The 18,901-nt window shown below is 36.6% G+C and overlaps 1 protein-coding gene across 1 annotated transcript in view; it reads right to left on the reverse strand.

The window, feature by feature from the left end:
* The window catches only part of man2a1 (mannosidase, alpha, class 2A, member 1), a 65,741-nt gene extending 47,512 nt beyond the window's left edge, over positions 1-18,229 (reverse strand). Inside the window, exons 1-4 of the mRNA XM_065284102.2 lie at positions 17,732-18,229; positions 12,850-13,107; positions 10,176-10,320; positions 6,639-6,810 (exon numbers count right to left, since the gene is read on the reverse strand). Of these exons, the coding sequence (XP_065140174.1) occupies positions 6,639-6,810; positions 10,176-10,320; positions 12,850-13,107; positions 17,732-17,857 (701 nt within the window). The 5' untranslated portion in view covers positions 17,858-18,229. The remainder of the gene's footprint in view (positions 1-6,638; positions 6,811-10,175; positions 10,321-12,849; positions 13,108-17,731) is intronic.
* Positions 18,230-18,901: the final 672 nt, after the last annotated feature.

Genomic DNA, 18,901 nt, shown 5'->3' on the forward strand with positions numbered 1-18,901 from the left:
ATCTACGTTTACACCTTTTGCCTCAGATGGAATGAAATCATTGATAAATCCTATCATAGATTTTCCATGAACACTTAATAATGTGATGAGATTAGTGATGCACCGATGTATCGGCCGCCGATATTTATCGGCCGATTTTTGATGGATTTGAAACCATCGGCATATCAGCAATAGTACGAGAAAGGTCGATACCAACTGTTTATTAATTAACTGCATAAAGAAATCCATTATATGTAAAAAATGAGTTAATGTCGTTAATAAAATAAATGCTGAATAGCAAAAACCACCTTTTGACGGTTGTCATGCTGTCTTATTATATTTGTTTTAGCTTAATTTGTGCCTCTCTTATTATGTTGGTCAGTTCAATGTTAATTAGATAATGTTCAGTAAAAATAATTTGATGCAGAAATAAACTAGCTAATAGACCAACTGTATAGTATTGTATACAAGTGTTTAATATCGGTATCGGCCAGAAGTTGTCTGTTTAAATCGGTATCTGCCAAAAAAATCCTATCGGTGCATCCCTAGATGAGATTGATGTGTATGTTTATATGGTACAAGTTTCAAATCAGATTTGATTATTTGACATACGCACATTGCACAAATATAGTTTCGCGCTGTTTCAAGATACACATACAAGCCATCCTCCAAATATCGCTGGGCATCTATTTCAGGTCATAATGAATAAACGACGAGCACCCTGAGCTTTGTGCCACACTGTTTATCAAGCAGCAGCAAAAACACCCATTCACGTGTGAAAAAGAAAAAGGTTTTGCTCATCAAGAAAAAGCATCTTAATTTAAGAATTTTTAGATATTTTTACTGAAAACAAGACACAATACTAAGATTTTTTTCTTGAAAATAATTTTTTGCAGTGTAGGATAATAAAAGCCTTAAGATGGTGTGAGAAATGCTAAAAATGTTTTACAACTGCATTATCATCGACCACTTTTATTCAGGGTTTTACTACGAAGCACCTTCTCCAGATTTATAGCTTTACTATAACTAACATTTTTTATCTTCAGATTTATTGAGCTGTGCCGCTCGGTTATCAAGGGCAGCGCCGCAAACAATTATTTTCAGACACCTTGGGTAACACCATCCCTTATTAGAAGAAATCTTCAGCCCTGAATGCCAGTCAGCAGCTTTTGTCTGTAATGCAGCATATTTCAGATGCCGATTTGTACAACGCGACCCTCTGGAGGTAAATAATAAGAGCGGTGGCAGCAAAACAAAGAGCTCCAGCTCAGCATGTTGCTGACAGAAACTTTCAAAATTACACGTTATTTCCCTGTCTAAGAAACGTTATGTCTTAAATCTATGAGGATGCTTTATTGGCCATGTAAGAAGATGTGTCAGTAGCCCTTTGGTTAGGGTTCCTAACACCCCAAAACATGGAACAACACACATAAAATGTCCCTGAGAGATATTCACTTTTACAGGTCACAGCTTGGCTTTGCTGAGGCTTTGTCCAAAATTTACTCCTTTGTACTAATTTCCTTTTCCCTACATTACTTTACTAGGAGTGCATGAAAATGAATGAGTCAATTCAGGCAATGGGTCTGAAAGTGCTGCCGGTGTCATCTACTCTACCTAGATGTCATTTTCAATTGCCACAACTTTCACAGTGGAGGGGTAGCAGCTGGTTGTGAGTGGCTTACACTCATTGTTGTAAGTGCATCGTGGGATTGAATTTGGGCACTCAATGTCCACTGTGGTCTCAGCCACTACTACAAATGACTGTTCCCTAAATAGTGTAAGTGTACTAAATTGTGTACAAACAAGATTGCATCATTAGCAAACCCCCCCCCCCAAGCTTATATAACATCACATCCTAGTTAATGTCACTAATACATTGTCTGTAGATATTCCAAAGGTTTAAAATGCAAATGTATATCATATACCTCAAGCCAATTCCTGCATAACATAAGCACCTGCACTTTAAAGACATTGTATATATATTCAATAGTATCACACCTGTATACCTCTTGCAACTACAGCTGTTGACCGCCTAAGCCTCACATAAAGCATTTCAATGTACATTTCGTCACTGATATCTGTACACATGACAAATAAATTTTAAGTTGAACTTATATAGCGGCTTTTTCAGACACAGGCTGATTCTGGAAGATGGAGTTTTAAAGCAAAATCTGGTGAAAGCAGGGCTGCACAATAATTCAATATCATTATATTTGGCTGAAAAAAATTTTCAGTAACGATGATATGGTTTCTAAACACATTACCGATATTTCGATATATATTACAGCGTCCTGTGGCCGTTCAAATGTCACTTCTAAAAACGCGGGTTACGGTGCTTCTTCCTTCCAAAGTGCGCTCCCGTGGCATCTTTTGTAGCTTAGCAAACCATGAGCCGCGCTCTCCGGGACGGCAACGAAACTGGAATCCCTGATCGGATGTAAATCACACTTTTATCACACTGAATGGGCTTATTTAGTAATAACAACTTGCTGCACAGGGTTTCCTGCAGCACTTTTCAGTTCGGGTGGCCCGCCTAAGCTGGGAAACCCTACCGCCTTAACTAGGTCGTCCAAAAATAAAAAAAAATTGCTGCACAAAAGCCATCAAGTGTATCTTGGAGAATAGCGCGGACGCGCTTAACACCGCGAGCATGCATGCGCACCACACGGCCAAAATGAGATAAATACGTGGTTCATCATGTCTGGAGGATAGCCAGTTGATAAAACGTGTGTCTGTGAGAACTGTAAGTGGACTAATGTTTTGGGTTTATTTAAACCTGCTATTGTATTACTCTATAGTTCTTGCAAATTTAAAGTAAGTTAGCTGGTGATTTCGTTGTTTGAGCAACCTGCTAGCTAGGTTTCACCTTCCTGTTGATTAGATATAACTTTATTTATGTGCCTTATTTACATGCTACAGTAGTTCACTCAAGATAATGTAATTAATAGTGGGAAATAATCAGTTTTTACAATTTTTGCGCCATCTATAATCGTTCGCCAGACGGTCTACAACATCTGCTTTAGTTTGTGTTTATTAACCCTTTAGTTTCACTTCATCACGCAGCTATTCCCATTAGAGGTAAAAACATTTAATTCATTAATAATCTAGTATGTGTTCATTTTCTGTCATAGTTTCTTCAAAATTAAGTTTTATTTGAGTGTTTTAAAATAAAAATATTTTAATTTTCATCATGACGTGTAAGCCCCGCCCCTTTGAATGCCCCAGCCCTGGCCCCAGTACCACCTTAACTAACAAATTTTCTGCGGGAAACCCTGCACTGCATGTACATTATCCCACTTATTACACAGCTATTAACCTCATAAATAAGGTAAGGCGCATTCAATATTGATTTGAAACATTTTATTTGCTAATTTTTAACCTTCCACGATGAAAACACATTTACTTTTGGTTTTAAGAAAAGACGTTCAAAGTCACAAACATACTATTTGGTTTAATCATTTATAAATGTCTATGATATTTATATTACATTTTTGTGTAATATTAAACCTTACCTGTAAAAATAATTTGCAGCATCCGGGTTATCTCAGAATAAAATACCTTGGAATGTCGCAACTGGCCAATCAAAACCAAGCATTTTAGAGTGCCATGTAATCGATATACATGCGACAGCACAGACGGAATTTATAGACTTTTATTTTCCATAGCGCACCGGGGAGACTCTAGAGCACAGATTTATTCTGAACATACACATGCATGTAGCAGTGAAATTGCACCATTATGCAATACAAAAATGAAAAAACTCACTTGTGCCTGCCAAAAATCTTAATTTAGACTCCGTCAAGGCCATCTTGGAAATAAATGGGGGATAAATGTTCACAAGGTATAGAGCACGCTTGCGTCACACTTCCCATGCGCTTCCAATCAATAGTGAATAAATATTGGGGTTGAATATTTCATTTGGCCTCAGCCCTCACCTCTGGCTGTTTGAAAGATGCTCTTATTCAAAATTATAACCCATAATCGAAATGTTTATTGCATTTTCATGTGGCATTTGTGTCTTTTCCCAAGGCTGTACTGGCATAAGAGTGCCAATTTTGCATAAATTTAGATTTACAACCAATCTCCAGTGAGACTGTTGACCTTGTGATTGTATGTAATGTGTATCATCATAAATAATACAGATTTGCACCTTTCAATAATTCACTACGACTTAAAGGTGCACTGTGTAACTTTTAGGAGGATCCATTGACAGAAATGCAATATAATAAACATAACTATATTATTAATAGTGTATAAAGACTTTACATAATGAACTGTTTTTATTACCTTAGAATGAGCAGTTTTTTATCTACATACATGTGTCTTTACATGTGAATGTTGCCATTTTGCACCTTTATGTTTCTACAGTAGCCCTAAATGGACAAACTGCTCTACAGAGCACATTTTATCACTATGTTGTCTCAGACGACAACATGTTTGTAATGTGATGCTATCGTAGCTTCTCTATGCAATTCGAAAGGGAGTGGTGAGATGTTGACTGACCTGTTGGTTGCAATTTGCAATCTCAACCCTAGATGCTGCTAAAATTTCCACACACGACCTTTAAAGCAGACTTTCCACTGCACATGACGGCTGATAAACCCGAAGTCGGATACGTAATTTTCGGATCCGTTTTGACAGTTGGATCCTTTAAAAAATGTGAACTTATGCGACTACACCGCATGTGATACGCTTACCACTGTGCGAGGTGAAAATTATTTAATCCTATTTGTTTATCAGTAACACTTACAATTGTTTCCGAATGTCGTGTGCTAGTGTTGGGCGATATGCCCTATTTTCAGATCGTCCTATCGTCAGCCTGTGAGATCGGCGATACACGATATTATCGGGGGGCGGGGCAGACGTTTACTCATTTTTTTATTTGTTAATTTTTTTACTCATAACAAGTCACTTGATGGGTGGACAAAAAAAACAAAAGCAACAGCGTCATGACCGCAACCTTCTTAAACCTGATGCCATTAATGCGAGCGCGTCATTAAAACCCTATCATGATTACTTAACTGTAAAAACATGCATCTGCGCGCGCGCACACACACACACACACACACACACACACACACACACGTGCGCGCACATACAAACAATTCAATGCATTGGTTTAGTGCTGTTGCAGAAGACTACACGTGTGAAGCAGTGGTGCTCTCATGAGGTGCCTTTTTAAACGCATCGGTCCAGCGGAACGCGATCATATCTTAAACACAATCATATATTAAACACGAGGGACGTGTTGCTACAACTCCTTGAAATGCATATCATAAACAGGATTAATACCTAGTGATCTGACTTCGGACAGAGCGCAGCTTTCAGCACGTACGCGAGAGTGAGAGAGAGGCGCTAATATGCAGCGGGTCATATTTTAAACAAAAAGTAAAGTTTGCCTCAGCTCGCATGAAACGCATTAAACTGAACAAATACATAAGGATTACTACTTTAGTTTATGTTTAGACTTCGGACAGACGCGAGAGTGCGTGCACGTGTGACAGAGAGAAGCGCAGCTGCTAATGACGGGGCGCGCTGGATTTAGTGGAAGAAGGAGACCAAGACGCGCGCATTAAGTGCAGGTACGTGCAAGAAGGAATTCTCGCTTTACAAGCTCTCCACGTAAATTGAACCCCACAAACCCTCATGTGAGGAAAAGCATGAATTGTGGGTGTTAATATAAAACTATGATGATAATAATAATAATAATAACCATTCGCCAACTATCGTCATGACTATCGCCATGAAAGCCTGCCATTGCCGATATGTCTGAAGATCGTCGATACACGATACTATCGTCTATCGGCACAACCCTATCGTGTGCAGTGGAAAGGCGGCTTAAGGGATTGCAATAAATGGACGTAATACATTTGATTATTTATTCATTTACTGGTACACATTGAAGATGTGATTTTTATGAAACACTACTTAAAGGCACATTTCTTATTATGATCACTTTTAAAAGAGTCTGCAGATTTGACCAATGTCACGATTTATGTTTCTTTATAATTTCATAAACTGTAAAGGGTAAAATAAAGTAAAAGAAAACCTTAAACTTAATTCAAATGAGTAGAAAAGCACAGTAGAGACCAATATTCAGTCTTGCCAACCTCAGGTCTGACTGTAATGGTGCAATTATTAAATCCATATATTATACCGATCCATGAAGATGAATGCCAGGACACCAGGTTAGGCGGTATGACAGCAGAAATGTATTAAGTAGTAAAGATTTTGTTATACTGTTTCACCTGTTAAGCCCCCCTTTCAGCAAAAACCATGAAATTGGGATGCCCACACTAAAATGTTTGCAGCTCCTAAACTATTTGACTTATAGATACAATTGTGATCTTCTACAAGGCCTCATTGAAATGTTTAAATATAGAAATGTTATGCACAGAATATATTTATCGTTCATAAAAATATATATTAGAGACGTCCCATAGCAGCCCAGCAAAACAATGGGTCTCTAAGCCACAGGTCAAACAAAGTTTAAAATAAAAAAAAGGCATTACAACATTATTATGAGCATAATATGAATCATTCTGGGTTGAGTTCATATTGTGAAGTACAAACCATGTGCTATACAGTTACACTGTAACATAAGATTTTGGTCATAGCGCCAACACCCATATCAAAATAAAGGCATTGAAAAGCCTCACCTCTTGACAGCATCTCGTTTCTGCTCATCTATGCTTTCCCACCATTTTGAAAAGTAAGAAATCTCCATCCAGATCATTTTCCTTCGATTGTCTTCGTGTAACTTTACCACCATGTTGTTGAGGATGTGTTGCGTCTGGTCTTGATAGTAGTCGTCAAATGTCTTCAGCCAACCTTACCCAAACAAAACAAAAAATTTGCTTTATTTGGAACAAGTGGAGAGGCTTTTTTGCATATTTTAACTTAAAACTTTTCTTCTTAAAAGTACATTTTTATTGCTGGGCAAAGATTAATCGCGATCAATCGCATACAAAATAAAAGTGATTGTTTTTTCACTATAACCACACACACACACATATATTCATTTCAGAAAATTTGTATTAATATATAATTTATATAATATAGAATAATAAATATATATATATATATATATATATATATATATATATATATATATATATATATGAATGGTCTGACTAGTTACTAAACTGATCTCTTGAACGAATGCCTCGTCAAAAATAACAAATGTTTTGGTTTCCTAGGTAATCAATGTGTTGTTTTTTTGCTTGTTATATAAATAAACTACGTTTAAAGAACTTTGTTGTTATTTATTCTTAGCGGAGTTTACCGGAAGTTAAGTGCGGACCACGACAGCCACTTGTTTATGTTGTTACTGCTGAAACGGTCTATACACATACATTTACACGTTTCTTAAATACAAACACGAATGTGTGCGTATTTATTCACATAATAATTACACACAGCACACACTCATATATTATGCCAAAAATCACTTTTATTTTGTATGCGATTAATCTTTGCCCAGCACTACAAAATATATTTTTTAAAGTTACGTTAAATTGTTAAATTGATGAAAACATAAATGTAAGGAATTTTTAGGTATATTATAAGGGTGTAAGAAAATATCAATACATATCGGGACATTGTGTTTGCCGATACTGTATCAATTCTCAAAAAATGCAATAATGATTTTTTTCATACTGTATATGATATTAAGCCCTTTTCACACAGAAATTATATTATATTACAGAAAATATATGGAAAATGCATCCGAAATCATTTGATTTGATTTGTGATACACATCAAAAAGATATTTTGTTAACGCTGATGTCCACTTACTGATGCAGAACAGGGATTCAAATTTGTATGCGTAATAGATTACATGTAATTGAACAGACAGCTATTGGTGTCCTTAAGCAGCAACTTAACCAAATTGTATTAAAATTTACATTTATGGTATGACTGCATGTAATAAAAACGAAAAATCTCTTAAGTAAAAAATATATTTTTCAAACTCAAACAATAAAGGAAAGTTCCTGAAGGAACCCATAGTTTAAAAATGCAAATTATTTTCCTGGTTTAAGGACTACAAACTGAACAGCTCTTATTTCAGACAGACAGGTAGTCCTACCATTGGTTAAGCTGACGTGTCAAAACCCTCAAACAACAAAGCAATGTTTCAAAATCAGCACAGTGTTTACACCGTTCAGAAGTCCAAGCTCCAAAATACTTATTTCTGTCATGAAACAGTAAACTATGATTTACTTAACACTAAAAAACATGTACATTTAACTTTTAACCTGTATTTTGTAAAACGTGACAGAACCTGATTGACAGGAGCTGTATATCTCTCTCAATCACAGAGAAAGATGACCGTCCGTACCCACAAAAACGACACATTAGAATAACTGGTTTTCCCACCGACATCTAGTTACCTAGCAAGGAATACCAACACAATTCATGCTTTCTCCCAGTGCACCTGTAAATAAAACACATTGTGTTTTGCATTTCAACATCTGTGTCTCAGTCTGACTGGTTTTTGTGCTTCAGAGCTACAAACAATACCCAAATGAACCCATTTTACTTATTTTTAAATGTTATGTTAACGTTTCCGTATACCCATAAACGTCAGAAACCTTTGCGGATGTAATCTGAGAGAACTAACATGCGGTTCTTCTATATTTTAGTAAATACAGTTACGGTAATGATCCATAAATTGTATGAAATAAAAGTGTCCCATTAAAGGAATATAAAATTGTCCTGAAATGAAAAAAAGAAATGAGTTTACATTTCTTTGTTCTACTAAACACAAATGAAGATATTTTGAAAAATCATTGTACTGCCAAAGAATTATTTTTTCTTACTATAGAAACCAATACTGCCCTGCTTGGTTTCAAAAAAATTTCAAGATGTCTTCATTTGCGTTGAGTGGAATAAATATATTTATTCCAAATATATTTAATATATTTTTATATATATTTATATATTTATTAAGTTTGGAACTAGGCCTTTTTTGGTGAATTATCCCGGTTTTCTCGTGTCAGTTCCTTAATCCAAAGTTACCACACAGAAACCAAAGAAAAGTTGTTGCTAATGTCTCACTGTGTGCTTTGTGTGAGAACAGAATGTATCAGTCAGTATTGGTTTGCAGAAAACCTTTTGAAAAGTCGCATTTTCAAAATTGTGCCAAATGCTTATTTGACACTAGTACACAACATTTTAACACATCGAACGAACACACATTTTTGTTTATTTTTACAAACTGTGTTTTTTATTGCTTTCTGCTGTAATGGGCAGCTTGCTGTAGATACTTTCAACAATACTAAAACTAAATAATTCAGAATATTACTTTCATAAAGGTCTGCAAGGCATCTGCTAGACTCATTCTCTTATCCAAAAATTTCAAAGGCCCAATTTTAAATAGCTTTATGAAATATTTTACATGCAAGGTTGACCTTGTTATTAAACAGCAAATGTGAAATAATAATACCTTAAAATATATTTCCATGCTTTTGCACACTGTTTTATGCATGATATAGAGATTTTAAAGGTGCCAAAGAATGCATTGAAATAATCTGTTAAATTGTTCTCTGATACCTACATAGAAGGTATATAACTTTAGTTGAAGTGCAAAAATTATCCAGAAACGTTTTTACATGTCCATTTACAACCCTAGGATTTGCCTTTGAATAAAATGGTCTATTTTTTGCCCTATTTGGAGGGGTCATAAATAATAATGTTGAGCTCTGCTCTGATTGGCTCTGCCTTGCTCTGAGGCTCATGTCAGTAGCTCACATTAGTAAACAGACCTTATATGTTTGAGCCTGTATCAGCAAAGATACAGATTTTGAGGAACAATTAACTGTTTGAAGATTGTTAATGGACGCTTCTAAGTGGTAAGTTTGTGTATTTTTTGTATGGATGGACCTTCAAAATGTAACTGTAACGTCAATCGTAGCAAACTTGCACCTAAACGCTACCATATAGCATTAATTAGCATGTAGCGCTAACTCAGTCACAACTTTGTTTTTAGCATTGTAACAACATTTCAAACTGTTTTTCAAAAATCAAAAACAGCCTTTAACTTTAGAGCATAAGAAAAGTATGTTTTGTTTATTGCAAAGATGCAAAGGCCATCTATTTTCATTTGATACATAAATATCTGTCATCTTTACAGACTACTTCATGCATGTGGTCATAATACTCCCCACTAAAAATAATTTAATGTTATGACTTACCAGGGTCATTATGAGAATGGGGCACAACAAAGACTTGGAGCGACTCATTATCCCATTCATTCTCCTTATAAGAAATATCAAAGCCTTGTTTCCACACTCCACCATCAGGGTTATCAAAGCTGAGCAAATCATAAACATCCAGCATCTAAAATAAAACAGGAAAGATTTCATCTAATTAGTTTGTAAACTCATACTCAATAAACATTATTCAATTAAAACAGATACAGCAGTGTGCAAAATCTCAAAATCTAATCTGGGATTTAAGATATTACTTAAGCCTAAATAGTACTTTTTATGTCTCCATGGATATTTGATGCATTGATAGCTAAGTTAACTCAAAATATGAATGGTTATCTATCGGTTCACTTCATAAGATAAACAATATATTAACCCATTGGAGTCATTTGGATTATTTTAATGATGGATGTGCTTTTCTGAGGCTCACAATGTTGGCTCCCATACAGTTTAAGAACATTATTTAATGTAAATGTTTATCTGAAAAAAGTCATATACATAAAGGATGGCATGAGGGTAAGTAAATTATGAGAGTATTTTCATATTTTGGAAAACTATTACTTTAAAGCACATATGGGCGGTTTTGCAGACATGGCTTTTCTTAGTCCAAGATTAAAATGTATGTGTGCCTTAATTTAAAACACGTTGCATATCTTAACATATATCAGTGCCTTTGTTTTGTCTCAAGATGCACACCAGTTTTTATTATTTGTAAGGTTTGTTTGTAAAATCTATTTTAGAGCTGCAACTATCGACTATTTTTTCAACCGATTAATCTATCGCTTATTTTTTCGATTAATCGAATAGTCTAATGATTTTTTTATACATATAATTCCCCAACAAATAATAAATGTAACATCTGCCATTAACGCCAACATTTTATTTAAGCATTTTCTTAATTAAACAAACACACAAACCAAAATTTTCAACATGAAAAATAAAGTGGCAGTGCCACTTTAAAAGAGGCATTATTCACCTTAAACAATAAAATAGGCATATATTAATATTTTAAACATTAGTTTATGATTAGTACATGCATTAACTCAGCATTAGTTCAGACTGAAGTAAAAATAAGTTCATTGTGATTCATGAACCCTTATATAAGATGTAATGGTTATATTATTACTGTTAATATTATTACTATTAGTAGTACTGCATTCTCATTTAACTTTAACATTTAACTTTTCCGGGTAAAAAACAAGTTTAGTTAGTATGATCTTCTAATATTTTATAAACAGCGTTTACGCCGCTGTTACTTTAAATAAACGCATGTCAGGAATACCTTACAAGACGAGCTTCTGTAATATCTGCGCACATATTCGCAAAAAAGACGTTCATTGGGAACTCCGCACTGCCAGCTGGCTTTCAGTGCACGCGGGCACATGCCTATCAGTTCTCAATGTGACAGTAACTTATTATTTCATAACTTCTTAATATAAAAACATGTCCTGCTCTTTATTTACTGTTTCAACATACTGCCCAGAAGCGATGCAATGTCACGTCTGTCAGGCGTCTCGCAGCTCGTATTAAACGAAGATGTAAACGCAGCTGTATTAAGCACAATATGTATTGATTCTATTGTTTATAGAGTAAGTATAAAAACTTACTGTAATAGTTCAAATTCTTACGCTGACGTCTCGTCATTTTGAGGTCGGAGAGCTCCAGGTTTTCTTCTTTTAAGATGATCATACACAGGTGTTGCGCTGCTGTGGTATGCCATTTCAGTTTTACACAGTATGTGTTTTATTTGGTCTCTGCTTAAAGTATTCCCACACTTTTGATCGCGTTCTGTCTGTTTGGTATAACACTTGTATCACCCGGTCGGAGCTGAAGCCGCCTTCATTTCAAAATGTAAACAGTGCGACGCATCGACGCATTTCCGGCAAATCGACGTAATTACGTAATCGACGTAATCGACTACGTCGACGCGTCGTTCCAGCCCTAATCTATTTAAATATAACCAAGGGCCTAGTCCTGGATTAATCTGGGAAAACGCCTCATAAAACATTAGCAAATAATAATATAATCCTTTGACTTTATACAGACATGTCATGAATGTCAGCGTGAATACATGTTGGTATAGCACATCACTTATTGCTATGCTAATATTGCAAAAACATCATTTGTGTTTGAATTATGTAAAAAATTCATACGCAAAGATTTACAGATAAAAATCACATAGTAAGGATGGAGAGAAGCTATATAATAATAATGAATTGACAAAGAATATGAGGACTCCAAAGAAGCATAATGGCAGACAATCTAACAAGCACATGCAAATGTATGCAAAGATCGATTATGTGCATAAAATGTATGCATATTTTGCATAAAATAAACTATTTTTCTTCCCTCCTTTCTTTCTTCATCATTAAATTGTGAAATTATTCTTTTAACAGAGAATGCTGAAAAGTCTGTTGGTAGACTTTATAACATCACACCTTTATGCATGCCAGTGTGGATTTACTAGGTTTCATTTACAAAACCTATTCTAATTTAAGATGGTTTTGAATTAGGCATTTAAAAAGTGCAAGTAAAGCCACTACTAGATAAAACATGCATTAATCTAACACCTTATACGTATTGATATGCATCCGGTGTGACAGCAAGAACAATCGGTCTACTTCATTTTGGCACAGCTTTAATAGATTTTCCTTTATACCTGCACTCCATCAGCCGCCTTGGAGTATACTCGCTCGGCAAACTGGCAGTCCTCTGATTCAATGGGCAGCATCACAGGAGCAGGTGGAAGCAGTTCAGAGATCCCCTGACTGATGTTCCTTTCAGGATATGCTTTCCCATCTTTCACAGTTTCCTTCAGGTTAATCACAGAGTCCCTGATGTTGCCAATGATCTCATTGTTCTCTGCAAGCAGTCTTTCCAAATGGTCGATTTTGTCCTGCAGAATATTAAGCTGGCTCTGTAAAATATAGAGAAACGGTGAGAAATAACACAGAACTTCACCTGGCTTCCATCAAGATCATGCTGATACAGCCCGATACCGCAACCTTCAGACAATGCGACAGATAATACGGTTTTAACTCGTTCCCCGCCATTGCCGAGTTAACTGGTCAATTAAGAGAAAACGCTTCTCTGTCAATGACGAGTTTTTCTGGCAATCCGTATTTCCGTTATTATCCACCAGGTGGTGCTCTTATCCAACTTATAAAACCCAGAAGTATTCCCTTGGGGCAAACAGTTCAAACTGCGCAGAGGTGGAAAAAGTACTAAAATACTGTACTCAAGTAAAAGTAAAGTTACTTTAATAATATTTTACTTAAGTAAAAGTAAAGTTACTGGTCTAAAAATCTACTCAAGTGAAAGTAAAAAGTAAATCATTTTAACTTTACTCAGAGTAAAAGTTACTTTTTTACAGCGGGGAGAGGTGGAGGATTTTAGTATAGTTCAAAAAACGACGGGAATATAAATCTCAAACTAGTTGTTTTTAATTGTAGGAACATCTTTACAATTAAAGTGCAATAACAAAAAGTTAATAAAATAAAAAGCTTTTTTAGAAACATTTATGGAATTATTTAATGATTTTACATGTGAGTTATGCACTTTTGAAGGTGGTCAGCAGCTTGTAAATACAATCACTATAGTAAGGTTGTAATTGATGTATTGCTGGTAACATACATTATTTTATTAAACTATAGTTTAAATGAGCATATAATGAGATGAGTGCCATGTCTATATACTTTTGACACGTTTATTGTCTTCTAGCTTCCCTGACCTGATGTCAGACCTTTATTCTTCTCTCTCTCTCTCTCTCGCTCTCTCTCTCTCTCTCTCTCTCTCTCTCTCTCTCTCTCTCTCTCTCTCTCTCCAATGTCTAATGACCTGCGCATTCTCGAGGACGTTCTGAAGTTGTGTTTGACTTGACGCGAAGCTGCTAGACTGCGGAGGATAATGCGCATTGTATTAAAAACGCGTCGTGCAAATGAGCAGTAAAACCCGGCCTGCAATTTCGTACTCCAGAGCTTGAATCCTACCTTTCATGGGAATGAAACACTCGCTTCGCGTCAGTGGAAAGTGGTCGCTTAAATATGACTAGGGATTTCTTTCATAAGATTTGAACTGAGGTGGGTCTGCATTAGCGCGCGCCTGTCTCGTCCGTCTACATGATTCTTTTTGCGAGTTCCCCCGCCCATCAATCATCCGTTGCGCGTCTTTATCACCTTGCTTTTTTAAATATTTTTTTACTCAGTAACGGATATGATTTAAAATGTAGCGAAGTACAATACTTTAAACAAAACATACTTAAGTAAAAGTAAAAGTACAGATTTTAAAAACTACTCAAAAAAGTAAAAGTACACAAAAAAAATTACTCAATTACAGTAACGTGAGTAAATGTAATTCGTTACTTTCCACCTCTGATTAACTGTGTGTATGTTTTGAACATCACTCTGAATCTAATCTGTATTAAAAGTCCTTAAAAAGTGTTTTTGTATTTTTGAAGAAACCTACCCATAATTGAGAGGTGATAGAAAAAGAACAAATGAAGGTAGGATGAAACTTTTTTTGTTTGAAAGCAGTGGGTCTGTTCTTTTATTTGATATATTGCAGGTTTATACATGGTGGGGTTGCGTATTGCACTCCTCCCTTTTAAGCTATGGTAGCCGTCACAGGAAAAAACATGTCATCGTTTGAGACAACGAAGTGACAAGCGCGCTCTATAGAAAAGTTTGTCCGTTTAGGGAAAACATGAAGGCACAAAATGGCGGCTTCCATGTAAGGTGACCCGCGGTGTGTGTAGTAGGGGTGGCACGGTCCATGAAAAAAATCCGAACCGCTCGGTTCGCTTGTCTCGGTCCGGAGCGCGTGTGTGTCGCACGGTTCAATGGTTCATGGCATGCGCAATGTAGCCTCATGCCCTGTATGTGACCTCAGATAGCGTGTTTCCCTTTCGCGCGAAAGAAGAGGTGACTGGTTTGGAGAATAAGTAACTGCAGGTTATGTTACGTGTAGAAATGGCAAGTGGGAGAGAAAAGGAAGTCTGCCCGCAGTTGGAGGATGCGCCAGCGTCGTATAAGTTTGGTGTGTGAAATTTTTTTTATTTCATGTTACCTATGATGACAGCGGAAATAAAACAATAGATAGAACTGCAGTCTATGGGTTGAATGTGTTCGAACAGCCCCAGGAGACCATTTTCTCTCCGACCATTTATCTAATCTGAGGTACAAAACACTGTTTTACGTCTTTTCGTATTCAGCGCTATTTTTAGCCTTACATTGATAAAACGAAAGCGGCTGATTTCCGCATAGTTTCATTTTGCTAGCGTGTAAAAGTTGCGCGATCTTATTTCATAAATTGCCCCTCAAAGGAATCAGGACAGAAGTGGTCAAAAGTGGACAAAAGAGACGGATGTAAATATTACAGGTGTAAACGTTATGTTTCTCTCTCGTCCACATATTCTCTCTGCAGTATTTAAGCAGCCTCTCAGTGATAAATCTAAGAGCTACACTGAAGTTGGCATTTTGATAAAGTTCTTGTAGATGGCAATACACATTCTCTTTTTTGCCAAATAAATGAAAAGCATGTTGAAATCATCAATGTCTTCCCTGTTGGGCCGGTGACACACTGGATGCGTGGCGTGAGCGTCTCAGCTGCGTGGCGTGTCCGTTTTTAATTCGGCTTCCATGTTAACAGGTTAGAGCTTGCAGACTGCCTCTGCATGAGACTGAAAACGCGGGCTTGCTAGAAATAGAACCGACGCCTATTTTTCACGCCACACGCAAGCGTCTTGGAAGCGTTTCCAGCCAAAATATATGTCACCTATAGCAACAGCAGCGCGTCAGCGCCGAGTCAGGCATGCTTCTGGTATGTACAGACACAGAAAACGCGACGCATCCACCACGCAACTGACACGCAACAGATACGCCACGCATCCAGTGTGTCACCGGCCTTGCTGTATCAAAATCTCATCTGGCTTTCCTCAGGGATGGTCGCAATAATGTGCTTAAAGTCAAATTCAGTTTGTGCATGATTACATGCAGTGTTTCCCATACATTGATTTATTTGTGGTGGCCCACCACAGAATCAACACTGCCCCCCACAAACAGAATTTTCATGATTCCCATTTACATTTTTATTTCACTATTTAAAACAGCTTAATTCGGCTTAAAATATAATTTGACATATAATACAGATCAAAAACAGATACAGATCAAAGAGTAGAAGTGAAACATATTTCAGGTGCCAACATGAGATCAAATGAAACATGACATGATGACGTCACATATATGCTAATTAGTGGGTGGCGTCATCACCACCACAGTCTCTCAAAATCCTGTGGGAAACACTGACATGATACAACTTTTTTTTAATACTGTATCCTAAATTATGGATAATTAATACATAATAAGATAATACATTTCTGGAGTGTTAAAAATTAAAAGAAAAAATAACAACAAGAACTGTACTGAACCAAGAACCGTGACCATAGAACCGTGATACGAACCGAACCGAGGGTTTTGTGAACCGTGCCACCCCTAGTGCGTAGATAAAAACATCTTATTCTAAGGTAATAAAAACAATACCATTTATTTAGTAAGGTCTTTATACAACACTCAAAACACAGTTATCTAAATTATATTGCATTGCTGTCTAAAGATCCTTTCAAAATGTACACACTGCACCTTTAATGCAAAAATCTTACTGTGCCTTTAATAAAATAATCCTGTTTACTTTTGCATTTTAGTTCAATAATGGGGAAGGAACTTTAATAGTCTTCAAACAGGTTTCTCTAAACACACCCTTATTTGCCATTGGTCGGGCAAACAGGTTGTCTCAAAAACTCACACCAATAACTGTCTTGGAGTTGTTTGTTTGTCTTACACCCAGGTGTCTTGTTCGGGTCTTTTGTGTTTTTAACAGAGCCGTGGGCTGTCAGAGACTAGAGAGGTTTCTCATGACACTTCAGTAATGTCTTTCTGTTTCTTAAGCATATTAAATGATAGTATAGCCTACTGTTTGACGTATTTCAAATAGCTTCGATCTCAAACTGACTGAAACAAATGTATACCTTGTGATGCACTGTAGCTTTGGATAACAGCGTCTGTCAAATGCATAAATAAAATGTCAATTTTATAAGTTGCACCAAAATCGCTAAGGGCAGCTTATACGAATAAATAGTTACGAATGATATGTCTACGTTGTCCAAAAATGCCCTCTAAATACCTCACTAAGAATTGGGAAACAGCTTTTCACTGCGAGAACATGACCTTCGATGAGAGTTCATTGTCCAACTCGCATGTTAAAATTTGCTATGCTAATTGATTTTTAAATGTAAAAGCATATGCTAACATATTTGACAAACAGGAAATGCGTTTTATTGCGAGTTAAAATAGCTTTCCTCTTTTATTTTTAATTGTGTAAACAAAACAAACTACGAGTGCAAGCTGTCAGAATGTCTTGCGTTCTCCACATCACCATAAAGTTAATGATTACCAGACGAACTGTTTGATGAAAAAGACGATAAACTTGTAACTGTTACGGAGTCTTTCTTTGTAACACGTACACGAAAACATATAAAGAGTACTTACATTTGGATGTCTCTCTCCATTTGGGCTTTTGCCATTATCTATGTGATCCAACATCAAATACAGAGAAAATACCACCACGCAGAATATGGCACTGCCAAAAAATGTGAACTGTCTGCTGAGCTTCATTTCTCACATGCGTGTTGTCGAAAGTCAATGCACGTTTACGTGAAACTTTACAATCCCGGTCAAATGTCGTATGAACACAAGTCTTGTAGGTAAACGCAAGGCAAAAGTGAAAAAGAAAGATCCAAAATGCACGAGGAAGTGCTACTTTTCGCCATGAAGAGTTCTCGGAAGGGAACACCTTTACTCTCTCCACTGACGGAAAAATCGCTTTATCTAGGCTCTGACTACAAACAAATGCGATCTGTCTTCAAAGTTTTTTACGATGCGGAAGAGTTTGTGTGATTCAGCAAATTGTGATGGTCAAACAGGCAAAGGGAAACCGTCGACCCTGCCTCCTTCCTGCGCTCGCGCTGTCTGAACATCAAGCGTGCGCGCGCGCGTGTGTATGGAGCTGCGCCGCCTAACGACGGATCTACGGAGCTCAGGTGAGACACTGCTATACTCCAATATTGGCACATTTTGATACATTAATGCAAATAATTATAATATACTGTCTTTTTTGACATGTGTTCATGTAGGTCAGTTGGTAAAGCAATGCGTTAGCAACACAAAACGTCGTCGATTCTAGGAAACACAGCAATTATGTGGTAAAATTTGCATGGTACAGTGGCAAGAAAAATGTAAACTTTCTGGAATTTCATGGTTTTCTAAATAAATTTGTCCCAAAATGTGATCTGATCCTCATCTAAGCTTTGCATTGACAAACATAATGTGTCTAAAAATAATTACACAAAAATATTCTGATTTCATGCCTTTATTGAACACACTCATTCAACATTCAAAATGGCCGGGAAAAAGTAAGTGAACCCTTAGAAAGAATAACTGGTTGTCCCCCTGACAGCAATAACCTCAACCAGGCGCTTCCTGTAGCTGTGGATCAGACCTGCACATTGTTGAGGAGGAATTTTATCCCATTCTTCCTGGCAGAACTGCTTTAGGTCTCTCATATTTTTTGGACATCTCATGTTTATGGCCCTCTTCAAGTCAGTCCATAGCATCTGTATCGGGTTGAGGTCTGGGCTCTGAATTGGCCACTCAAAAAGG

This window comes from Paramisgurnus dabryanus, chromosome 5 (genome assembly GCF_030506205.2).
Source record: "Paramisgurnus dabryanus chromosome 5, PD_genome_1.1, whole genome shotgun sequence".
Lineage (NCBI taxonomy): Eukaryota > Metazoa > Chordata > Actinopteri > Cypriniformes > Cobitidae > Paramisgurnus > Paramisgurnus dabryanus.